General features: G+C 37.6%; 1 protein-coding gene across 8 annotated transcripts in view; it reads right to left on the bottom strand.

Moving 5' to 3' along the window:
• Nucleotides 1-91: 91 nt before the first annotated feature.
• WDR47 (WD repeat domain 47) overlaps nt 92-17477 on the bottom strand; it is a 26418-nt gene continuing 9032 nt past the window's right edge. For 7 of the 8 annotated variants that reach the window (XM_023931998.2, XM_086901676.1, XM_086901680.1 and 4 more), the window contains 12 exons: nt 17266-17350; nt 14861-15663; nt 12293-12416; nt 9562-9740; nt 9202-9459; nt 8625-8700; nt 7249-7406; nt 4462-4631; nt 3410-3580; nt 2887-3018; nt 2050-2268; nt 92-1484 (listed from right to left, as the gene is read on the bottom strand). In XM_023931998.2, coding sequence (XP_023787766.1) covers nt 1342-1484; nt 2050-2268; nt 2887-3018; nt 3410-3580; nt 4462-4631; nt 7249-7406; nt 8625-8700; nt 9202-9459; nt 9562-9740; nt 12293-12416; nt 14861-15663; nt 17266-17350 — 2518 coding nt within the window. In that variant the 3' untranslated portion in view covers nt 92-1341. Of the gene's footprint in view, nt 1485-2049; nt 2269-2886; nt 3019-3409; nt 3581-4461; nt 4632-7248; nt 7407-8624; nt 8701-9201; nt 9460-9561; nt 9741-12292; nt 12417-14860; nt 16707-16960; nt 17351-17477 lie in introns of all 8 variants that reach the window. The other variant, XM_086901681.1, reaches the window with a different exon arrangement.

Below are 17477 nucleotides of genomic sequence, written 5' to 3'. Positions count from 1 at the left end.
GTTCTGGCATTCTTAAATCATCAGTTGAACTGTTGTATCACAGTTGGATTGAGGCATTATAAACCAAGAATTAAAAATAACAGAAAATGGGTGCAGGTGTTGGAGGTCTTTATTGAGATTATAGCACAGATACACTTCTATAATTACCTTTCCACTTTTATACGATAGTTAAAAATGCTTGCTACAGTGCACATATAATTTAGTAACCAAGAGAATCCAAAATCTAAATGCAGTTCAAATAAATAAATAACCTAAAGTTAAGGTTTATATTTTAAAAAGTAAAAGGAACTGTACAATATGAAAATATAACAATACATGAACATTAGAATCTAAAGTTTTGTAGAAATAAAACTGCAATTTCCCATACATAAACAGTGCAAGAAATGAAATTCAGATAAGCTTCTGAATTGTGAATTTAAACAATTCTTAAATTATCATGCAGACATAGCATTTTAAGCCATGCTGGTTTCTATTACAGCATTAATGGTATCCCTTTTACTTGAAAAATTGATAGCCATTAAGCTCACTGTGACAACTGCTGCCAATCCACTCTTTTCTACAGTACATTATACACAGAGGTATTCTGTTGCATTCAAAAAGTAAAATATTACATCTTTCTACTGAAAAAGTCAATATTTTACTTTTCCCCCTCCAACATGTTAGCTGGTTCAAAACAATGTCATGTAGTAAAAACAGCAACATTTTTCCCCAGGTTAGATGAAAAAAAAGAAAATCCCCCACTATATAATGGACCATAATCAAGAAGTGGTTACTACCTACCCAACCTTTAAAGTTCAGATTTATTTTTACTAAAAACGTTGAAACTGTGGAGATGTTATAAAGTTTAAGCTCTTGTTTAAAAGTGATGAATACAATAAACCTGAAAAAACAGTGGAAGTAGTTTTTCTTTTATGTGTTAAACTAGTTACATACAGACCTGATTAAAGTGTTCCTCATCTTAAGTTTCTATACAAAATTCTCATTGAGGCAAAGAACAAGGAATGCAATTAATACCAAACTGTAAACACATCATTCATGTTACTGAGTGCACATCAACAACAGAAGAGTTCTCCTCATAGACTTTGGCAACAAGACTACAATAGGTCACAGCAGCATGAGTTCAACATGGAAGACTGGAAGCACTGCAAAAGAATATACTAAAAACACCAAGACCTCCTAGAAACCAGAACAATCAAGTGACAAATGCCTCTCTCTCCTCTTGATAAGACACTCTCCTGCTCAACTGCTGCTCTCTCAAAGCCGCATTATTATTACGTGTTTTGACAATTCTGTAGTCTCAGGTCTCTGTGCTTTAGCTGCATAGTTGCCTTTGTTTGCACTCTAACCATTGTAGGTCCAAAGGGTTACAGTTCTGTCTGCAGAAGATGACAAGAAGGAAAGATCTTGTGTGTGCCACCTGCACTGAATAACTTTGTCCTTGTGCTCCCCTACCACCATCAGAGGAAGCTGCTTTGTCAGGTCCCCTGTGGAAAGGAACAGAAATCATCACTTATTTCAGGAATTTGTATCCCAGCTCTTGAGTGGAGGGTTTTTTAACCTGTTTGCTTACTTAAAGCTTACATCTATATTTCACTTTATAAAGTATACTTGACCCCCCTTTCTCTCTCACACAGAATAAAAATGAGAATTACTGTATTTTTTTAGGGCTTTTTTTAAGGGTCATTTTATGAATGCTGTCTGAAAGCAATGGCCATCTCATCAGGCAAGAATGTTAACCAGTGGTTTTACTGTAATGTGACCCTCACTCCAAAACAAGATTCAGTTCACAGCTTACACTTTAAGCACCACAACTAGCCAATTTCTACCAGACACAATCATATATATACACATCCAACCTTTGAAAGCTCTACTATTTTTTCCCCTTTTAAAGTAAAACCTAATCCTTGAGCCAAGTTCTCAACTCCGACAAAACCCCAATCACAGAATAGGAATCACAGAATCACTAGGTTGGAAGAGACCTCCAAGATCGAGTCCAACCCAGCCCTTCCTTCCACAGGAAGTCAGCCTGTGACCCTTTACTTGTGTTACCTTGCAGGTCTGTCACCTTGATCTTCATGTCGTAGGAACCGGTGAGCAGGTAGTGCGCGCCCGGGGAGAAGCGCACGGAGCGCACGTCGCTGGCATGGGGGTGGTAGCTCTGCACCATGCGGCCCCCACGGATGTCGTACAGCATGCAGCTGGAGTCCTCCTGGCCCGTGGCCAGGAGCCTGCCACTGGGATCCACTGCCACTGAGGCTACAGCACTCCCTGCAGGACCACAGAAACCCCAACAATCCCACAGCAGTGTTAGCTGCATTTTTGCAAATAGCCAACTTGTTTGGTTGTTTTTTGTTGTTTTTTTTTTTTTTTACACACAAACATGTATTGTGAAAGAACACGGAGAGCTGGCCTCAAATTTAAGGTGAGCATACCCAGCTTAGAATAAAAAAAGTCTTAATGTTTGTTTGTCTGCACTAAAACCTCTGAAGCTGTCACACTTGAATCATAGCAAAGACATTATTAAAGCTGCATGAAGAAGTATCTGTTCCATCACAGGAAAGGAAGTCACTCTTATGAATACTGCAAAGAATTCACCCTGGCCCTAATGTTTCAAGGACTTCAGTTTGGTTGCTATATTTGAATGCACTTAAAAGTGTCTGTTTGAAAGTCGTAAGGCAAAAGCACTACCCATCTTCTGAAAGGAAATACTTTAGGAACAAACAAATGAACCAGCCCCTAAGGCACAGAGATCCTCTCAGGTTCTTCCTTTAAGCCAAGCCACCCTTCTGAGCAAGAACCTCCCCTTACATTCACTCTGTACTATCTGGACATCTTCAAAGTCTATTTTCATGGCACAATGATTAGAAGCATAATAGCAAGTCTTGCCTGTTCCATGAAACGTTGTTCCCACAACACGAACACAGCTTGGCACTCTCAAATCCCAAAATCTTACAGTCTTGTCTTGGGATCCAGATGCAATCATCCAGCCACTCCACGTATAAAGTGCTAAAATATGTCCTGTGAACAAGAAGAATTCTTAATTTGATTAAGTGCCATTAACCCAACACTGAAATATTACAGTTGGGATTATTTTTTGCATTCAGAGACTTAATAATCCCATGGAAAACCTGCATGTTGAGTGATCCAGTGCACCAGTATATGGCAATATCCAGCTTGCTGTTTTCTCTGGAATGAGGTGCACTGTCTCCATTTAGATTAAAAGCAAACATTTAACAACAAACACTGTCCACCTCCCTTCAAAATACCTCTAGAGCAATTGGGAGAGGGGGAAAAAAAAGAAGTCTTGCTAAAAAGAAAAACACGATGATTTTAAACCAAACCAGCCCAAGAACTTTATTAGAATATAACACAAAGTTAGAAAGTGTGACAGAAGCCACGCTGTACCTACCAGTGTGACCACTTAGGGCGTGCAGGCCTTGTCCACGCTGACAATCTGTTGTGTAAATATTACAGTCCCCTGCTCCAGCACTTATTAAAATAGCACCACCACTTTCCGGGCCTTCCATAAAAGCCAGGTCTCTGATTGTCCCATCGTGCATGCTGAATTCCAAATCTGGTCCTAAAATAATTTAAAAATAAAGGAAAAAAGATAATATATACTTTCTTTGTTAGTGTTGTGCTCCATAAAGTGCCTAAAGAGATAATATAGAGTATTTTAGGCAAGGGTGAACCTGGCACCAAGTACAAATACAGCTGTGCACTTCAGCACAGAACACACTATTTCAGTTACTCCAGTTTAAACAATCTCTAAGAATCTTGGGTTTGAGTGTTGCTTGAGCTTCCTACTTCCTAAAGCTTAGGAAAATGTACACAGACCACCACCACTGCCAAATGCAGTCATGGTTTCTTAGAGAGTACACTTATTTCTTTTTGTAAACTCTGGTGAACTCAGAAGGTTCTCTTTGCCAGGAGGAAAAAAATCATTGAGAGTACTGAACTACAAAGGACAAGGCAGCCTAAGTTCAAACCAGAAAAGATAAAACCCACATTCAACATATTGGTTAGGAGGGGTGGGCATGGAAAGTAGTAATTGCTGGGAAAGAAAACTTTTTATGATGGGTGAGAAGAAAGAACTAGGCAAGAGAAAAGGGAACTAGAAGTGAAAATAAATTCTTAGTGACAACCAAGCTCTAGAAGCGGGTAAGAACATCTGGTTGTTTTACTGTATATGGGGAGGAATTTACCAGAAGATAGAATACCAAAGTCTTGCAAAATGAAACAAAAACACAGACACCCAACCCAAACAAGACCCTAAAGAACATTTTAAACCTCACAGTGGTTCTTTGCAGGACAGAGACCACAGTGATAGTAAAAAGGAAAAGAGACTGAATTAAAATATTGGAATAAAAACAGCAGAACGTCAGTGTAAACTGAATGGTTTTGACAAATACTGGACAGTAACTGAAAATAAATTCTTTGAAATAAATATACACACATTACCTGTTGCATTACAAGTTTCTGCATTAAAAGGCAGCACTTTCACATATTTATCATTAGAACCAGTAGCTAACAGCTGTCCACAGGGACTCCAGGCTACACAGTAGATTGATCCTTTATGATGCTTATTCCTCTTGAAGCGAACTACAGGTTGTTTAGGAGTGTTATAAGCACTGGTAAAAGCAAAAAATAAAACAACAACAACAAAAAAATAAACCAAACATTATATTTCCTTTTATTTCTAAGGGAAACAAAGTATTCTAAAATGAAGGTACTATTTTTCTGTTATTTCAGGTAATATGAAATTCACATAACAACTTGCACTGAAACATATACATGTGATCAAAGACAAAAGGACCTTCTCATTTTCTCATCTTCCCATTCTATCTGTGACTGAATATGCAAAAAGACCTTATCCAGTCCCTTCATCTGTAAAGGGTTGATATAGATAAAATACAGTAATTACTAGCTGTAGGACAACAAAACATTATCCCCAGAGACCAAAACTGGTGTGAGTGTTCTCTGCATCCTTCATATGTCAACAACTTAATTCTATGGCCACTTTTGAATATGCACAAGTTAAATTAAGCAATAGTAGGCCAAGCCTGTGCAAAAAAACCCAGATTTGCCACTCTACATTAATGCAAGAATCCTGACAGCACCTAAATACACCATAGATTATTATTTGTAAAAGCGTATCAGCTTTACATGCTGCTGAAATAAAAGCAGTGGTCCCAGTAATCTACATTTCCTTGATTGCAATGAATTACCTTCCCAAAATGCTCTTTTCCTGCTCTCACAGCAGGAGGAAATCAAGTACTTAGGATAAAGTATTGCAGTATCCATGTCCATATCACTCCAGCAACATCAACAGGAGAAATTCAACAAATTAAATTGCTATTGAAAAAATTCATAAACCCTATTATAAATACTTGAACAGAAGAGGCAGAGAGAAAAGACAGAAGACAATCATCCAAGCCTGTTGAACAACTTTAGAGATTAACATCGCTTTAGTAAAGAATACTAAAGTAAATCTACACTGCAGCTGATTTTCTTTTGTTGCCAGAGAGGAAATCTATTACAGATTAACCTAAATCAGGATCATTCAACACACTGCAGAGCATCCTAAATGACCTAATGCCTTATCTCACACTGAGTTTGGATTCACCACATCTTAAGAGCTGAGGATCACTGACTCTATGAGGACATGGAAGCACCTATCCAGGTCAGAGACCACACATTGCCACTCCATTGCATGGAAGCACTGTGATTGAGTGACATTTGCAGAGCTGTAACACATATCTGTCAGTGTTTAAGATTAAAGGTGTGCAGAAACACCCACACTACTATTATACCTTTAGACAAAGTAAAAAAAAAACAACTCCAAATCAACCTGTCTTGAATAATTCATCAATCTGAAGGACAAGTAAAAAAATAATGTTTAATAGGCCCAACAGAGCTTCAAAGATTCTACAGAACCATAGCTCTTTAAAAAGCACATAATTTTGAATGCATGTCTAGACTCATGTTGTTACAAGGATTAGAGTACCTTTAAGATAATGTAATCTCTCTGCTAACTTGTAAATTCCATAATGAAGTATTTTAGGCAAACTGTAAGCATAGCTAAATCAAGAGTATGTGGAAGAACTACAAGTTCAGAATTAAGGAAGTCTCAGAATTCCTTTCATGTCCAGATGCACTGTGTCTCCTGTCACATCAGATTGTGCACCGCAAGTACAACTAAGGCTGCAGAGTTGCTCAAACCTTTCCCAAAGAGCAAAATAAGCAGCTGTGCAAGAACCAACATGTTTTGCACTGCTTACCAGTCAAGAAGCTGTTTGGGCTTCATGCCCAGTAAGCTGCCTTATATTAGGTAACAGAAATGAATTAAATTTTTTGTTGTGTCATACATTTCTCATAAATATTTTGGAATTAAACTTCAAAGGCTACCTTATTGATGATATTTGAGGAAAAGAAAAATCATATTACTTTTTGAACATACTGGAAGCCTGAATATCAGTCCTAAAGTGGGAAGATGTCCCAGATGAAATCACCATGCACACTTGTAGCTCCCTATAAAACTGTGATGTTGTAGATGCTTGCACTTCTCCCCTCCTCCCAGAAAATAATTTAAATGGTGCAGAATTAAGGAGATTGTTATTGATGTGGCAATATTTATTTTTAGGTATATTTTCCCAATCCTATTAAAAAAATGGGTGGAAAGAAAACTGAAAATGCAGGGGCACAGTAAACCACAAATGGTGCTTTTTCTGTCAAGGAACCAATATACCTAGAAAACAAATGTCCAGAGTGAAAAACAGGTCAACAGACATGCTCTGGAAAGTTTTGCTGTAAAAGTCAAGAAGATATAACTTTCCCTACTGTTAAATCTGTCCTCCTGCCAGAAACTGAATCTTGTGAAGCCCAGCTTGTGTTGGCCTGGGAACTGACACATGCTCTCTCTCACTGTTACAGCTGGAATATCAGCACCACAGGCAAACAAATGAACTCAAAGAAGCGTAACTGCTGAGACAAAAAATACCACTTCTATAAGGAAATGTGTGGTCTTGTGGCAACACAGCTTGCAAGTAATAAAGACAGCAAAGAAGTAGCCCACAAATATACAAGCACTTCAGCACATCACCTTATTTTTGTTTAACAGTTCAGGGTTCCAAGGAGGATACTGCTGTATTTATGACAATAAAGGTATGAAAAGTTGAGGTATCAGTAGCTACAGGAGAAAGAAGTGCTATGATACAGAAGAAGAAATTACTGTATTAGCTTTCTTACCTTGGGTCAATTACTTCTGGATAGGCACAAACTCTCAAAGTTTTAGAGTTGGAACCAACAGCATATAAACTCCCACTGGGATGAAAGGCCACAGCTCTGACAGCTTGTGTGTCTTCTAGAGTATTAATGCAAATAAACTGCTTTTTTGATTTGTCATCCTGTGTAGAAGGGTAACAGTAAAATTAGGTTCTTCTGTGCAAAACTGGACATTTTAAAATAGATGTGACTGCTTTGTGGACCAATGTAAAGCTACTGCAGCCAAGTATTAACAAATAGCAACACAGCAGGCTGGATCACACTAAGTACAATTTTGTAAACAATGTCTACTCCAAGTCCGAGAATGCTCTTGAAGCTCTTTTCTTCAACTAACTTTTACAGATAACATTAATTAGTATTTCTCATTCTCCCTCCAGACTTCCACCTGCTTTTGTTCTTCTAAACAGCCCTCTTCAGATGAGTAATACTACTGTTTATTTCTGTGTAAACACATTTAATCTGTGTGAAACTTGCAAGGGGAACAAAGCTGCCTTTTTACTGAAAACAGTTCAAGTCAAACACAGTTTCTGAACCAAATATAATATTAAACATAAAATCAGATTTTCACCCTGTATGTAACACAAAGTTATCATTAAATTATGCTAAGCTTTATTGTATCGTCCTCCTTGTGACTTCACGACCACCCTTCTAAGACTATGAATTTTACTTATGCAGAAACCTTGGAATGTACTTATTGCAGTTAATTCCCTATTAACTTTTCCCCTAATTTTTCAGATCATACTGACACTGAGTCCAACCATCAAAATTTTAACCTGGAAAACATGAAACAATGGTTGTAACAGACACCCCATTGGAACATCTGTTGTACAAGGAGAAGGTGAAAGAGCTGTTTGGCCTTGAGATCAGAAGGGCTTTTCAGGGTGTGCAAGTGTACATCTCACCAGTGTATATAAACATGTAACTGGGGGAGCAAAGAAGATGGAGCAGGACTCTTATTGGTACCCAGTGAAAGGACTGGAGGCAATGAACACCAAATAAAATAAAGCAAATTCCACTTCAACTTTTTTGGTGCTTTAAAAATACTGTGAGGATGGTCAGACATGGGATGAAGTAGCCCACAAAGGCTGGGAACACCCTCCATCCTAGGAGAGGCTCAAAACCCAGCTGGACCCAGCTCCAAGCATCCTTGCTCTTTTGAGCAGTGCGTTTGGATTCAGTCTCCAGATGTCCCTTCCAATCTCAACAGTTCTGTGACTGCAGGCACTGCACCAACCAAAATTCATTCTAAATATCTCTTAACAGTAAGAGGATGCCACACTCAGGATTAAGTACTGAATCTTTTGATAACACACATGGTAAAAGACAACAAGAAAACTCACCTCATCACCTCTTGTCCTAGATAAATTCCCTGAAGAGTCTTCTGACTGTGGCTGAGCGACAGTGTGTTCTGATGCACTGTTTTGATTTGGTGAAGTGTTTAACATCACAAGACAAAACAACAAGATCAGGGACAGATTTTTTGCTAAGTATTTTTCAGACTAAAGTTGCAGTTTCAGTCATTCTCAGAACTGACTAATTTGTGTGAAGTCTTATACATGTCTGAATCATTGCCATTATTTTCCCTTCATCTAGTTTGTATTTCAAAAAAAACCTTCCAGAAACTTAGAATAACACAAAATAATCAAGAACTATACATGTAAGTTGGAATAAAAAGTCCAAAATTAAAAACAAGCATAAAATGTAAGCCATAACAAACAACCACTATTCCTCATGCATGCTGTAAAAAAAAAACCAAAAAAATCACAACACTTCATAATTCCTACATAAATATTTAGAAAATGCTGATCTTGAGCTTAATCCTATCCAATGACAAATTCATTTGATAGCTAAAGATAAGTACAAACAGCTCTCCCACTATGCAAGCAGAAGGATCCTGAATGCTCTCCAGTAATTTACCTTTGATTCCCCTGTACAGGTGACTCTTCAGGAAACGGTATCTGATTAGCTGATCCACACTTGCGAGGAGTGCTTGTATTAAGATTTGGGCTATCAGTTGTTATCCTCTGGCTACCATCTGAAGGTGGTGATGCGAAGTTACTTGCTGGATTGCTGGATGCAACCCCTTTGCTCCCATTACATTGCTGGCTAAGTGTTTGTACATCATTTCCAAGACTGTCCATACCCATATTTAATTCTCCTAGTTTCTGGATAGATCTAATAACAAATGACAAGTTAAGAAACCCAAAGCATTAAACCAGGTAATTATGAGAACTTACAGAGGGATATGGGTGGGTGGAAGAATGAAACTTCACCAACCTGTTAAGAAACTGTTCAGTAAGGTTCTGTTGCTGGTCAGCTCCATCTTCTTGATTGACTCCTCCTTCTAACAACATCTGCTGATACAACTGTCGCTGCTGCTCTTTCTGCTCCAGGTGCTGCTGGTAACGTAGTCTTTGTCTGTAGTATTCCTGAAACTGCTCTGTGGAATCACGAAGCTGAAAAGAAATAAAAATCAAAGATCAAATTAAAAGTTTATTGTAGTATTTAACATAAATATTTACTTTCTGGTTCAGTATTTCAACACAGGCATCAAAAAGCCAGGAGATTCATGTCTGAGGAGTGATGATTTCATTCTTCCTTAAAAACAGGCACAATTTACATATTAAAAAGATAAAGCACTGCCAGGCTACACTACTCACTGTTGAAGTAGTCCTGCCATAATTCTGAAGGAGACTGCTCTTCCCTAAAAAACTTTGGAAGTATTACTTAAGATCAAAACAAAAAAGTATTTGAAAATTGAAAATAAAACCCAGAAAACTCTGTTAGTCACACTTTCATTATAAATTTAGTATTTTCTGCCAGGCTGACACCTCCCGGCCATCAGTCTGCAGACTCAATTTACCTCTCCCAGCAGCAGTGGTCTATCCAAGTGTTACATTTTACTTTTGAAATTGGTGCCTTGTTTTAACTCTAAAACTCCTTATTTTCTGGACCAAACCAACACTTGAACTTCCTCATACTCTTTTCTCCTTTACATACTTTCATTAGCTCCCCACACTGCCAGCTGCCTTCTGCATTCTCAAACCTCATTTTTCCTTCACTTTTCTGCTAACATCTGAAAACAAGATGAAAATGAACAAACATAAAAGGCCAAAAGCACTTCAGTCTGAGGCCAAATTATCTACACTGAACTGTCCTACATTTTCTGAAGAAAAAAACTAAACTGTGTATTTACCTAGTAGAAAAAAACAGAAAAATACTAATAGAAAAAAATAGTAATAGTAAAAAAACCCCTTGTGTGGGTTTTTTGTTTGTTTTCTGGAGTGACAACTTTGTCATCTGATTTAAAATTGTACAAAGACATCCTCATAACTTTGCATTAGTTCAGACAATTCATACACATTCTGTCTTTGTAACAGTCTTTGCATTTCTTCTATTAACAATTACTAACAATACTTGCATTATGATTTTTTGTTCTCTGGCACAATTTTTTTTTGATTTATAATGGATTTCCTAGTGCTGTTGCAGTTGCAAAATATTTACCACCTTAGGTTTCCCATAGTGAATACTTGCAATTCAGAAACACCAAAGCTACTGACAGAAGCCAAAAGCATTCATTTCCTGTACTTGAAATTGATTAACTACTCTCTGCTCCCTGGGTTATCCTCCTAAACAAGAAGTATATTTTTGTCTATATTTCTTTCCATGACTGATACTTGTCACAATTTTATTCAATCTTTTGATTTCTTGTATTCTGTGCCACTATTTCCCAACTAACATTCAAACCTCAAATATGTTGCCCAGAAGTTTCATTCTATAGACCCTGGCTTCTAAATCAGCCTCTACAGGAACACATCAAAAACAAACCTCTGAAATGAAGCTTAAATTAATTTCTTACTTCTACAGGTATATATGTACACCACTATGATGTGGAAAACAAAATAAGATGAAATTGCACCAGATACTACATTCTTTTCTACTAATGTATAACAGTCTGGCCAACACCTTCATCACAGCACCTCCTGTCCTCATTCTCTGCTACAAATTCTGTTTTCTTTTTTCTCCTCTTGAAGCCTTCCCTGTTCTACGCCTAGCTACACTCTTCCTTCCCTTTCAACATGCACACAAAACACCACTGCAGCAGAGATGTCACTAAAAGTCCTTGAGGGGAGTGAAGTCCTCAAATGTGGAGGACTTTGTTAATCTTACAGTAGACTCCACTGCCTCACTCAAGTACCCAGAGCCCACTAGAACACAGCCCTGTCAAAGCTAGGCTGGTTTTCAATCCCACAAGATGTCATAAACCAAAACAAAGTTTACCTAAGAAAATCAAACCTGAGTCTGCAAACAGAACAAACAGCACACTTAAGTCTATTTTTCACTACCAAATTTAGAGACTGGTATTTAACTGTGGAAAAAGAATCTAATAGGTAATTGTTTTCATTGTTCCTTCTGAGCTATTATTTCACTTACCCCATATTGCTGTAAAGGGAAAAAAAATACAAAAAGATGGTTAAGGCACAGGCCTTCAAAGATGAATCAAAAAAAGGTTACGCTATCAGATTCTGAATAGCAAAGATGCATTTACGAGGGAATTGCCCAATTTTAATTTCTCCATCTTCTAGGCAGGAACTGATGTAAAATGACCTACAAAACCTAGTTAACACCAAAAATTACAATCTACATGTTAGATTTCTCACTAGAACATGAAGAGCATGCTTAAGCACTGTTTAATCTAACACTGTTGGCTCTTTTTTTTTTTCCTTCCTTTTAAAGATATACACAACAGTTTAGCTGGACTGCTGATGTGACAAGGCAGTCTAATCAGCTTCATTATAGACTCAAATGACAGCAGGATTTTATACAATGGGGAGACAAAAAAGTAGTAGTTTCTTTTACAAGATGCAATATGGCATTTTTACTATAGTAAAAAGATTCAAAGCAACCCATTGTCATGCATGAAGCTCTCGACACAAAGGCAAATCATTATGAAGTGATCAGAACCCAGCTCAAAGGGCCTCATTATTTTTAAACAAACAAGCACTACCTCATTTTTGTCTTGTTTGGCTGATCCCTGACTCTGTGCTGCATTGAGCGGTTCATTTTCTGGAGCTGAGCTCTGGCACGAAGTCTCACTGCCAATGGGATGCTGGGGCTCCACAGGAGTATCACTTCTCGCAGCAACATGGAAAAGAAGAGATGCTTAAGTGAGAAAAATTAAGAGTAGAAAATCAAGTGGAGGAAGATAACATTTTAGAGTAAGACCTGTTAAGACACACATGCAAACTACTTAAGTCACATCAAACTGAAGATACTGTTTAGGAAAAAAACACCACTTAAAATGTGTTGCACTGAAGAAAATTAACTCCCTGACAAAAAAAAAGGCACAGCCAGCTTCCAAAAAGCCTTATTACCATAGCACACTCCAATTTCAGTATTTTATCCCTACATTTGAATTCTACATCCTTTAAGTTACGCAAAATCTTCAATTTCAAAGCAGTTATGTGCACAAAAGGTATCTGATGTAATATGAGACTGAACTCTTCTCAAAGATATCAGTTTAATTACCAGTACCAATCTAAATTGATAACTAATACCCATGGATCTTTAACATCCATCTGCTTGAACGTTCCTGAAAGTGCAAGGTAGAAAAATTTTTACATAGGTTTTGCTTTTCTTGTAACTATTTCTGCATGACACTCTTTCCAAAATGGCTTGGCAATCAATCAGTAAACGTGCAAACACATTACAAGCCTTGGATGCCCATCTTCAGTTTTGTCAACTTAAAGTCTTTTACTCGGTGACTTGAAGAAAAGATTTTTTAAAAGTTATTTTGAACTTTCTGGGATACCTCTGTACAATAACAAATGTAACTCAGCTGACTGAAAAACAATTGCTTAATAAACTCAACTTTTAAGAGAAATACAGTGTTTCTATCATGTGCAAAAGGAAGCAAGGGTCAGATTTACATAAAGCTCAGCTTCCACCTTTGCAAATATTGCCATTTATGCTGGACACTTCACCTGAAGTTCAATTTTCTTATGAAAAATATAATGCCTTCTTGAAAACTAAGGGTCTGGCCTTATCATTCTAATCCTTTAATTCTGCCCCTCTAATAATAACATTCAAGAGATGTATTATTAATGAAAAATCATGTTACAAACTACAAACTTCACATTAAAAGGCCTACATAAAGAATTGCAGCAATTAATCGTCTTCTTTAGCCTGCACAATGATGTTATTTGCGCAGAATTAATCTAGTACTCCAATAATAAAAAGGGAATCAAAACCCTCTCAGGTATCAGTTTTAACACTGGACTCTGGTCTACTCACACACATGATAAGGCTTGATACAGATCAGTAAAATTAGAGGATTCACCATAAACTAGTAAATTCAGGAGGTACACTTAGTAAAAATGTAACATCAGGGATACTTTCGTAAGACTTAAGCTATCCAGCTAAAAATTCCAGTTGTGAAAAGCCTGGTAAAACCCATGATTTTAATCAAACAAAATAGCTCCTTTCGATGGATTAAGACAAATATTAAAACATACATTACTGTGAGTATTTCCATTATTGCTGGTGAACTGACATCAGTTTGGTAGTGTTTGCTTCCTTTTTACTGAGTTCAATTACATTTGCTCTTTACCATAACTCAACATATGGAATATTGCTCCAAGGCAAAGCTAATAGAGACACCAGCTGCGGCCTGGATTGATCACCACAGCCCCAAATGTCATCTTCTGGCCGCTGCACCCAAGTGCAATGCTAGTTACCCATCTGGTCCTCTAAGAGCCAAAAAAACTAGCAGCTGCTTTCTAGGGAAGTTTGACCATAACCATTAGAAAAGGACAGAACTGCTGATCAAAAGAAAGGCCAGGCAGAAACATGATGATAAACTCTCAACAGATAAGTACCATGTCTCCCAGTTACCAGGCCTTTCTCTCAAAAGCCAATTTAAGAACTTATTAATAGCAGAACCCAACTATCTCAAAGTCTGATACAAAAAACATAGTATTTTCAGCTGCCTTACTAATCTTTGGTTCAAAAATTATGAAGTATATATTTCAATTGAGCTACTATTGTGACAATTTAAGTGATACAGGAATGTTACAAAAATGGCACATTGTCATTTCCACCGACTTCACTGGGATATGGAAATTGTTCAAGAATACTTAAGTAACTAATCTGCAGTGCCAGGACCAAAATTATTTATCCAGATATGAGGACAGAATGCAATGGAGAAAGAAGATGGGAGTTGCAGCTATTTCACTGCATCCATTTATTTATCTGGAATGGAAGAACACAGTAACACTGAACACAAACCCTAGCTAGACTATATTACATATTCAGAGCATATTTGTGCTCTGTGCTAGAAAACTCTAAGGCGGCCCAAATTGAATCCATAATGCTCAAACCCAAATATGAAAATCCATTTAAATCATAAAAGCACAAGGAAGAAAACACTCTCTATACAGAGTTTTCATTACAACAGAATTTAAACAACCATATTATGTTTCAGTGTTACAATTACATTCAGAGCTACAGTGCAGGTAAGAACACAGAAACAGTGCAACATAAGCTAAGGTAAAAATAGAGCTCTAGCTGCACTTACCGCTCTGGTGACTCTTCAAAAATGCTGTGACATTCAGTATTCTCAAGCATGAGACTCCTGCTGAGATTCTGTACTCCAGGGTAATGGAAATTGGCGAAGGAGTGGGACATGGGAGAAGTTTTGGTCCCGAGGTCTGTGACCCGCTTGTCGTGGTTTGTCAATCCACACGAGAGCCCATCTAAGGCAGGGTTTAAGGAGCGGGTCATGTAAGCGTCCGCTGACTGAGGCCGTCGCATTGGGGATGATGGGTAAGGAGAAAGTTTGCTGATAAGAGGTGTCAGAAGATCAGCATAGGCAGCTTTTGTAGGCTTGAGGAGTTTATCAACATGAATATTAAGCATCTTTTGTTCAAAAGCACAAGAAAACACAGTAGCTGGTAGATTCTGCAGCCACGATAATAAGCTAAGGTCCAAGTCATCACAGCCATTACCACACAAGAGATCAATGCCCAGCAGTACTTCACTTTCTGTGATTTCTTCTCCTGTAGCTTTACTCTGACAGAACTCCACACAACATTCATAAAGCAATCCCTTCATTACAAGCTGAAACAAGCGATTGTTACTTGCTTTGAAGCCAGCCTCACTCAGTTTCCTGTCTGCTGGAATGAACTCTGCCACCATGACACAGGCTTCTTCAAAGCAGTGCACCCGAGCAGTGCTGGGATTCCAGTCCTTGAACTCGGCGTGGTTGGTGAGGCGAGGCAGCGTCAGCAGCAAGCACAGTTTACTGTAGTCTTCCTTAGAGGGACAATATTCCTCCAGTGCATGCAGGCACTGCACGGCCTCTCGCATGGTAAATTCCAGCTATGGAAACATTAACATCAATATAGTAATCTGCAGTAGATATGTTTCCACAAGAAAAGACTCGAAGAACATGCAGCAAGAGAATTTGTCTGCTATCATTTATTTATTACTATTACTGATTATATGTTAATTAAAAAAAGCATATAGAGTCTGAAATTGCTGATCTAAGTACAGTTACAGAGACAAATTCCTAGATGCTTTGACTTCCTAGAATCCCCTGTCCAGTCCTGTTTTTTACGGATTTATGGAACATCTTCATGTCAAAGGTTTGATGGGCTTAAAATTTTAAATCTGTGACTGAGCAGCTCCAATTGTATTGCAGCACAAAAGGCTACTACCGTTCTCAAAACCAGCTGACTTATCTTCCCCTTTATTTCTATAACCTATGCCAGTAGCATTTAATCAAAGCCTTGTAGATTGCTCTAGTTTACAGTGATTAGCAGCTTTTATACCAAGATTTTCTGTTCTTCAATCAAAAATGCTAAAATCTCAGTAGATTAAGACCTCCAAATGAACAGAGGACTTTATTACAAAGCGTGTTGATACCTAAGAGCCAAGAACCATGTTAAATAGGCAAAACCTGACATTTTTAGTTACACAGATTTAAAAACCAAATAAAAATCCCCACTTCCCCATGTTACCTAGACACTTCAATACAGCTGCCTTTGATACACAACATGCCAACGCATTTGGTAACATTTACAACAAAATACAGAACATTAATCTCATTTTTCTCCTCTACTGCTATTCCAGCAACAGCATATACACCTTGAGGAATCAAAGGACTAACACTCCTCCCATTTACAACTAGAAATATAGACTTAGTTTAAACTTTCTCTACTCTGTCAAGAAAAAACCCTGAAGTACAATGTAAGTGTAGTGAGTCAGAATTAAAATCAATTCAGTCTGGAAAACAAAATCACTTGTCTTAAAACTACTGTCATTCTTCATTTTTGATTTCATAACATTTTTGTCTTAGAAATTTGGTATTACTGCATTGTCAACATAAATGAAAACTGTAACTAATTTCACAATCTGCACACCTTCTTTGCCAGTTTGAATTAATGTCTCTTTCTATATCAAAAACTTATGTCCACAACTCTTGCTGTTTGCAGGAAAAAGTTCTTTGTAAACACATGTGCTCCCTCAAAAAAAACCAACTCTGACCTTTCTCTCCAAAACCAACAGAAATTAAACATAAAATTCATTCAAGCTTTCATCTGGCCCTAATTACCACAATAAATTTCTGTAATTCTGAGGCCTGCTTCAGAATAGTTCTGGGGAAAAAAAAAAGTACTCTAAAAAGAAGAGCCCATTACTTCAGCACATTTGCCTAAAGTAAATCTGAGGGTCAGGACCACAGACATAGCATATGATCACTGATCTACCTGTAAAGTTTCAAGCAACTCTTTCATGTACAACTGTATTTCAGACCAGTGAGCCATACTCACTTCCAAAGAATACTGATTACTTTATCCAGTGTTTATGAAACCAGTTGGTAATAGCTAAAATTTGTGTATTTCATGCTGGGAGCTTCTGCTATGCTTTCTTTCAGAGACTTTCTGACAACAAAAAAAATCCCAAACCAGAGGCAATTCTTACATGCTGAGGCTCATCTTCTGCTGACATTGCATTGTTCACACATAAGGCTTCCAAGAACTTCTGCTTCATAATAATGTAACGAAACCTGCAGGTGTGATGACAAACACTATAGATCTTGCTCCAGTAGTTAAACATTATTCTAGAGACAAGCAAGCTATTTTACATCAAATTTCTGAGTTGGGCAAGGAACTCTGATACGAATTTTAACAAAT

The sequence above is a fragment of the Cyanistes caeruleus genome, chromosome 9 (genome assembly GCF_971803275.1).
Source record: "Cyanistes caeruleus chromosome 9, bCyaCae1.hap1.1, whole genome shotgun sequence".
NCBI lineage: Eukaryota > Metazoa > Chordata > Aves > Passeriformes > Paridae > Cyanistes > Cyanistes caeruleus.
The sequence above is the reverse complement of the archived record's forward strand: the minus strand, read 5'-3'. Positions and strand labels throughout refer to the sequence as shown.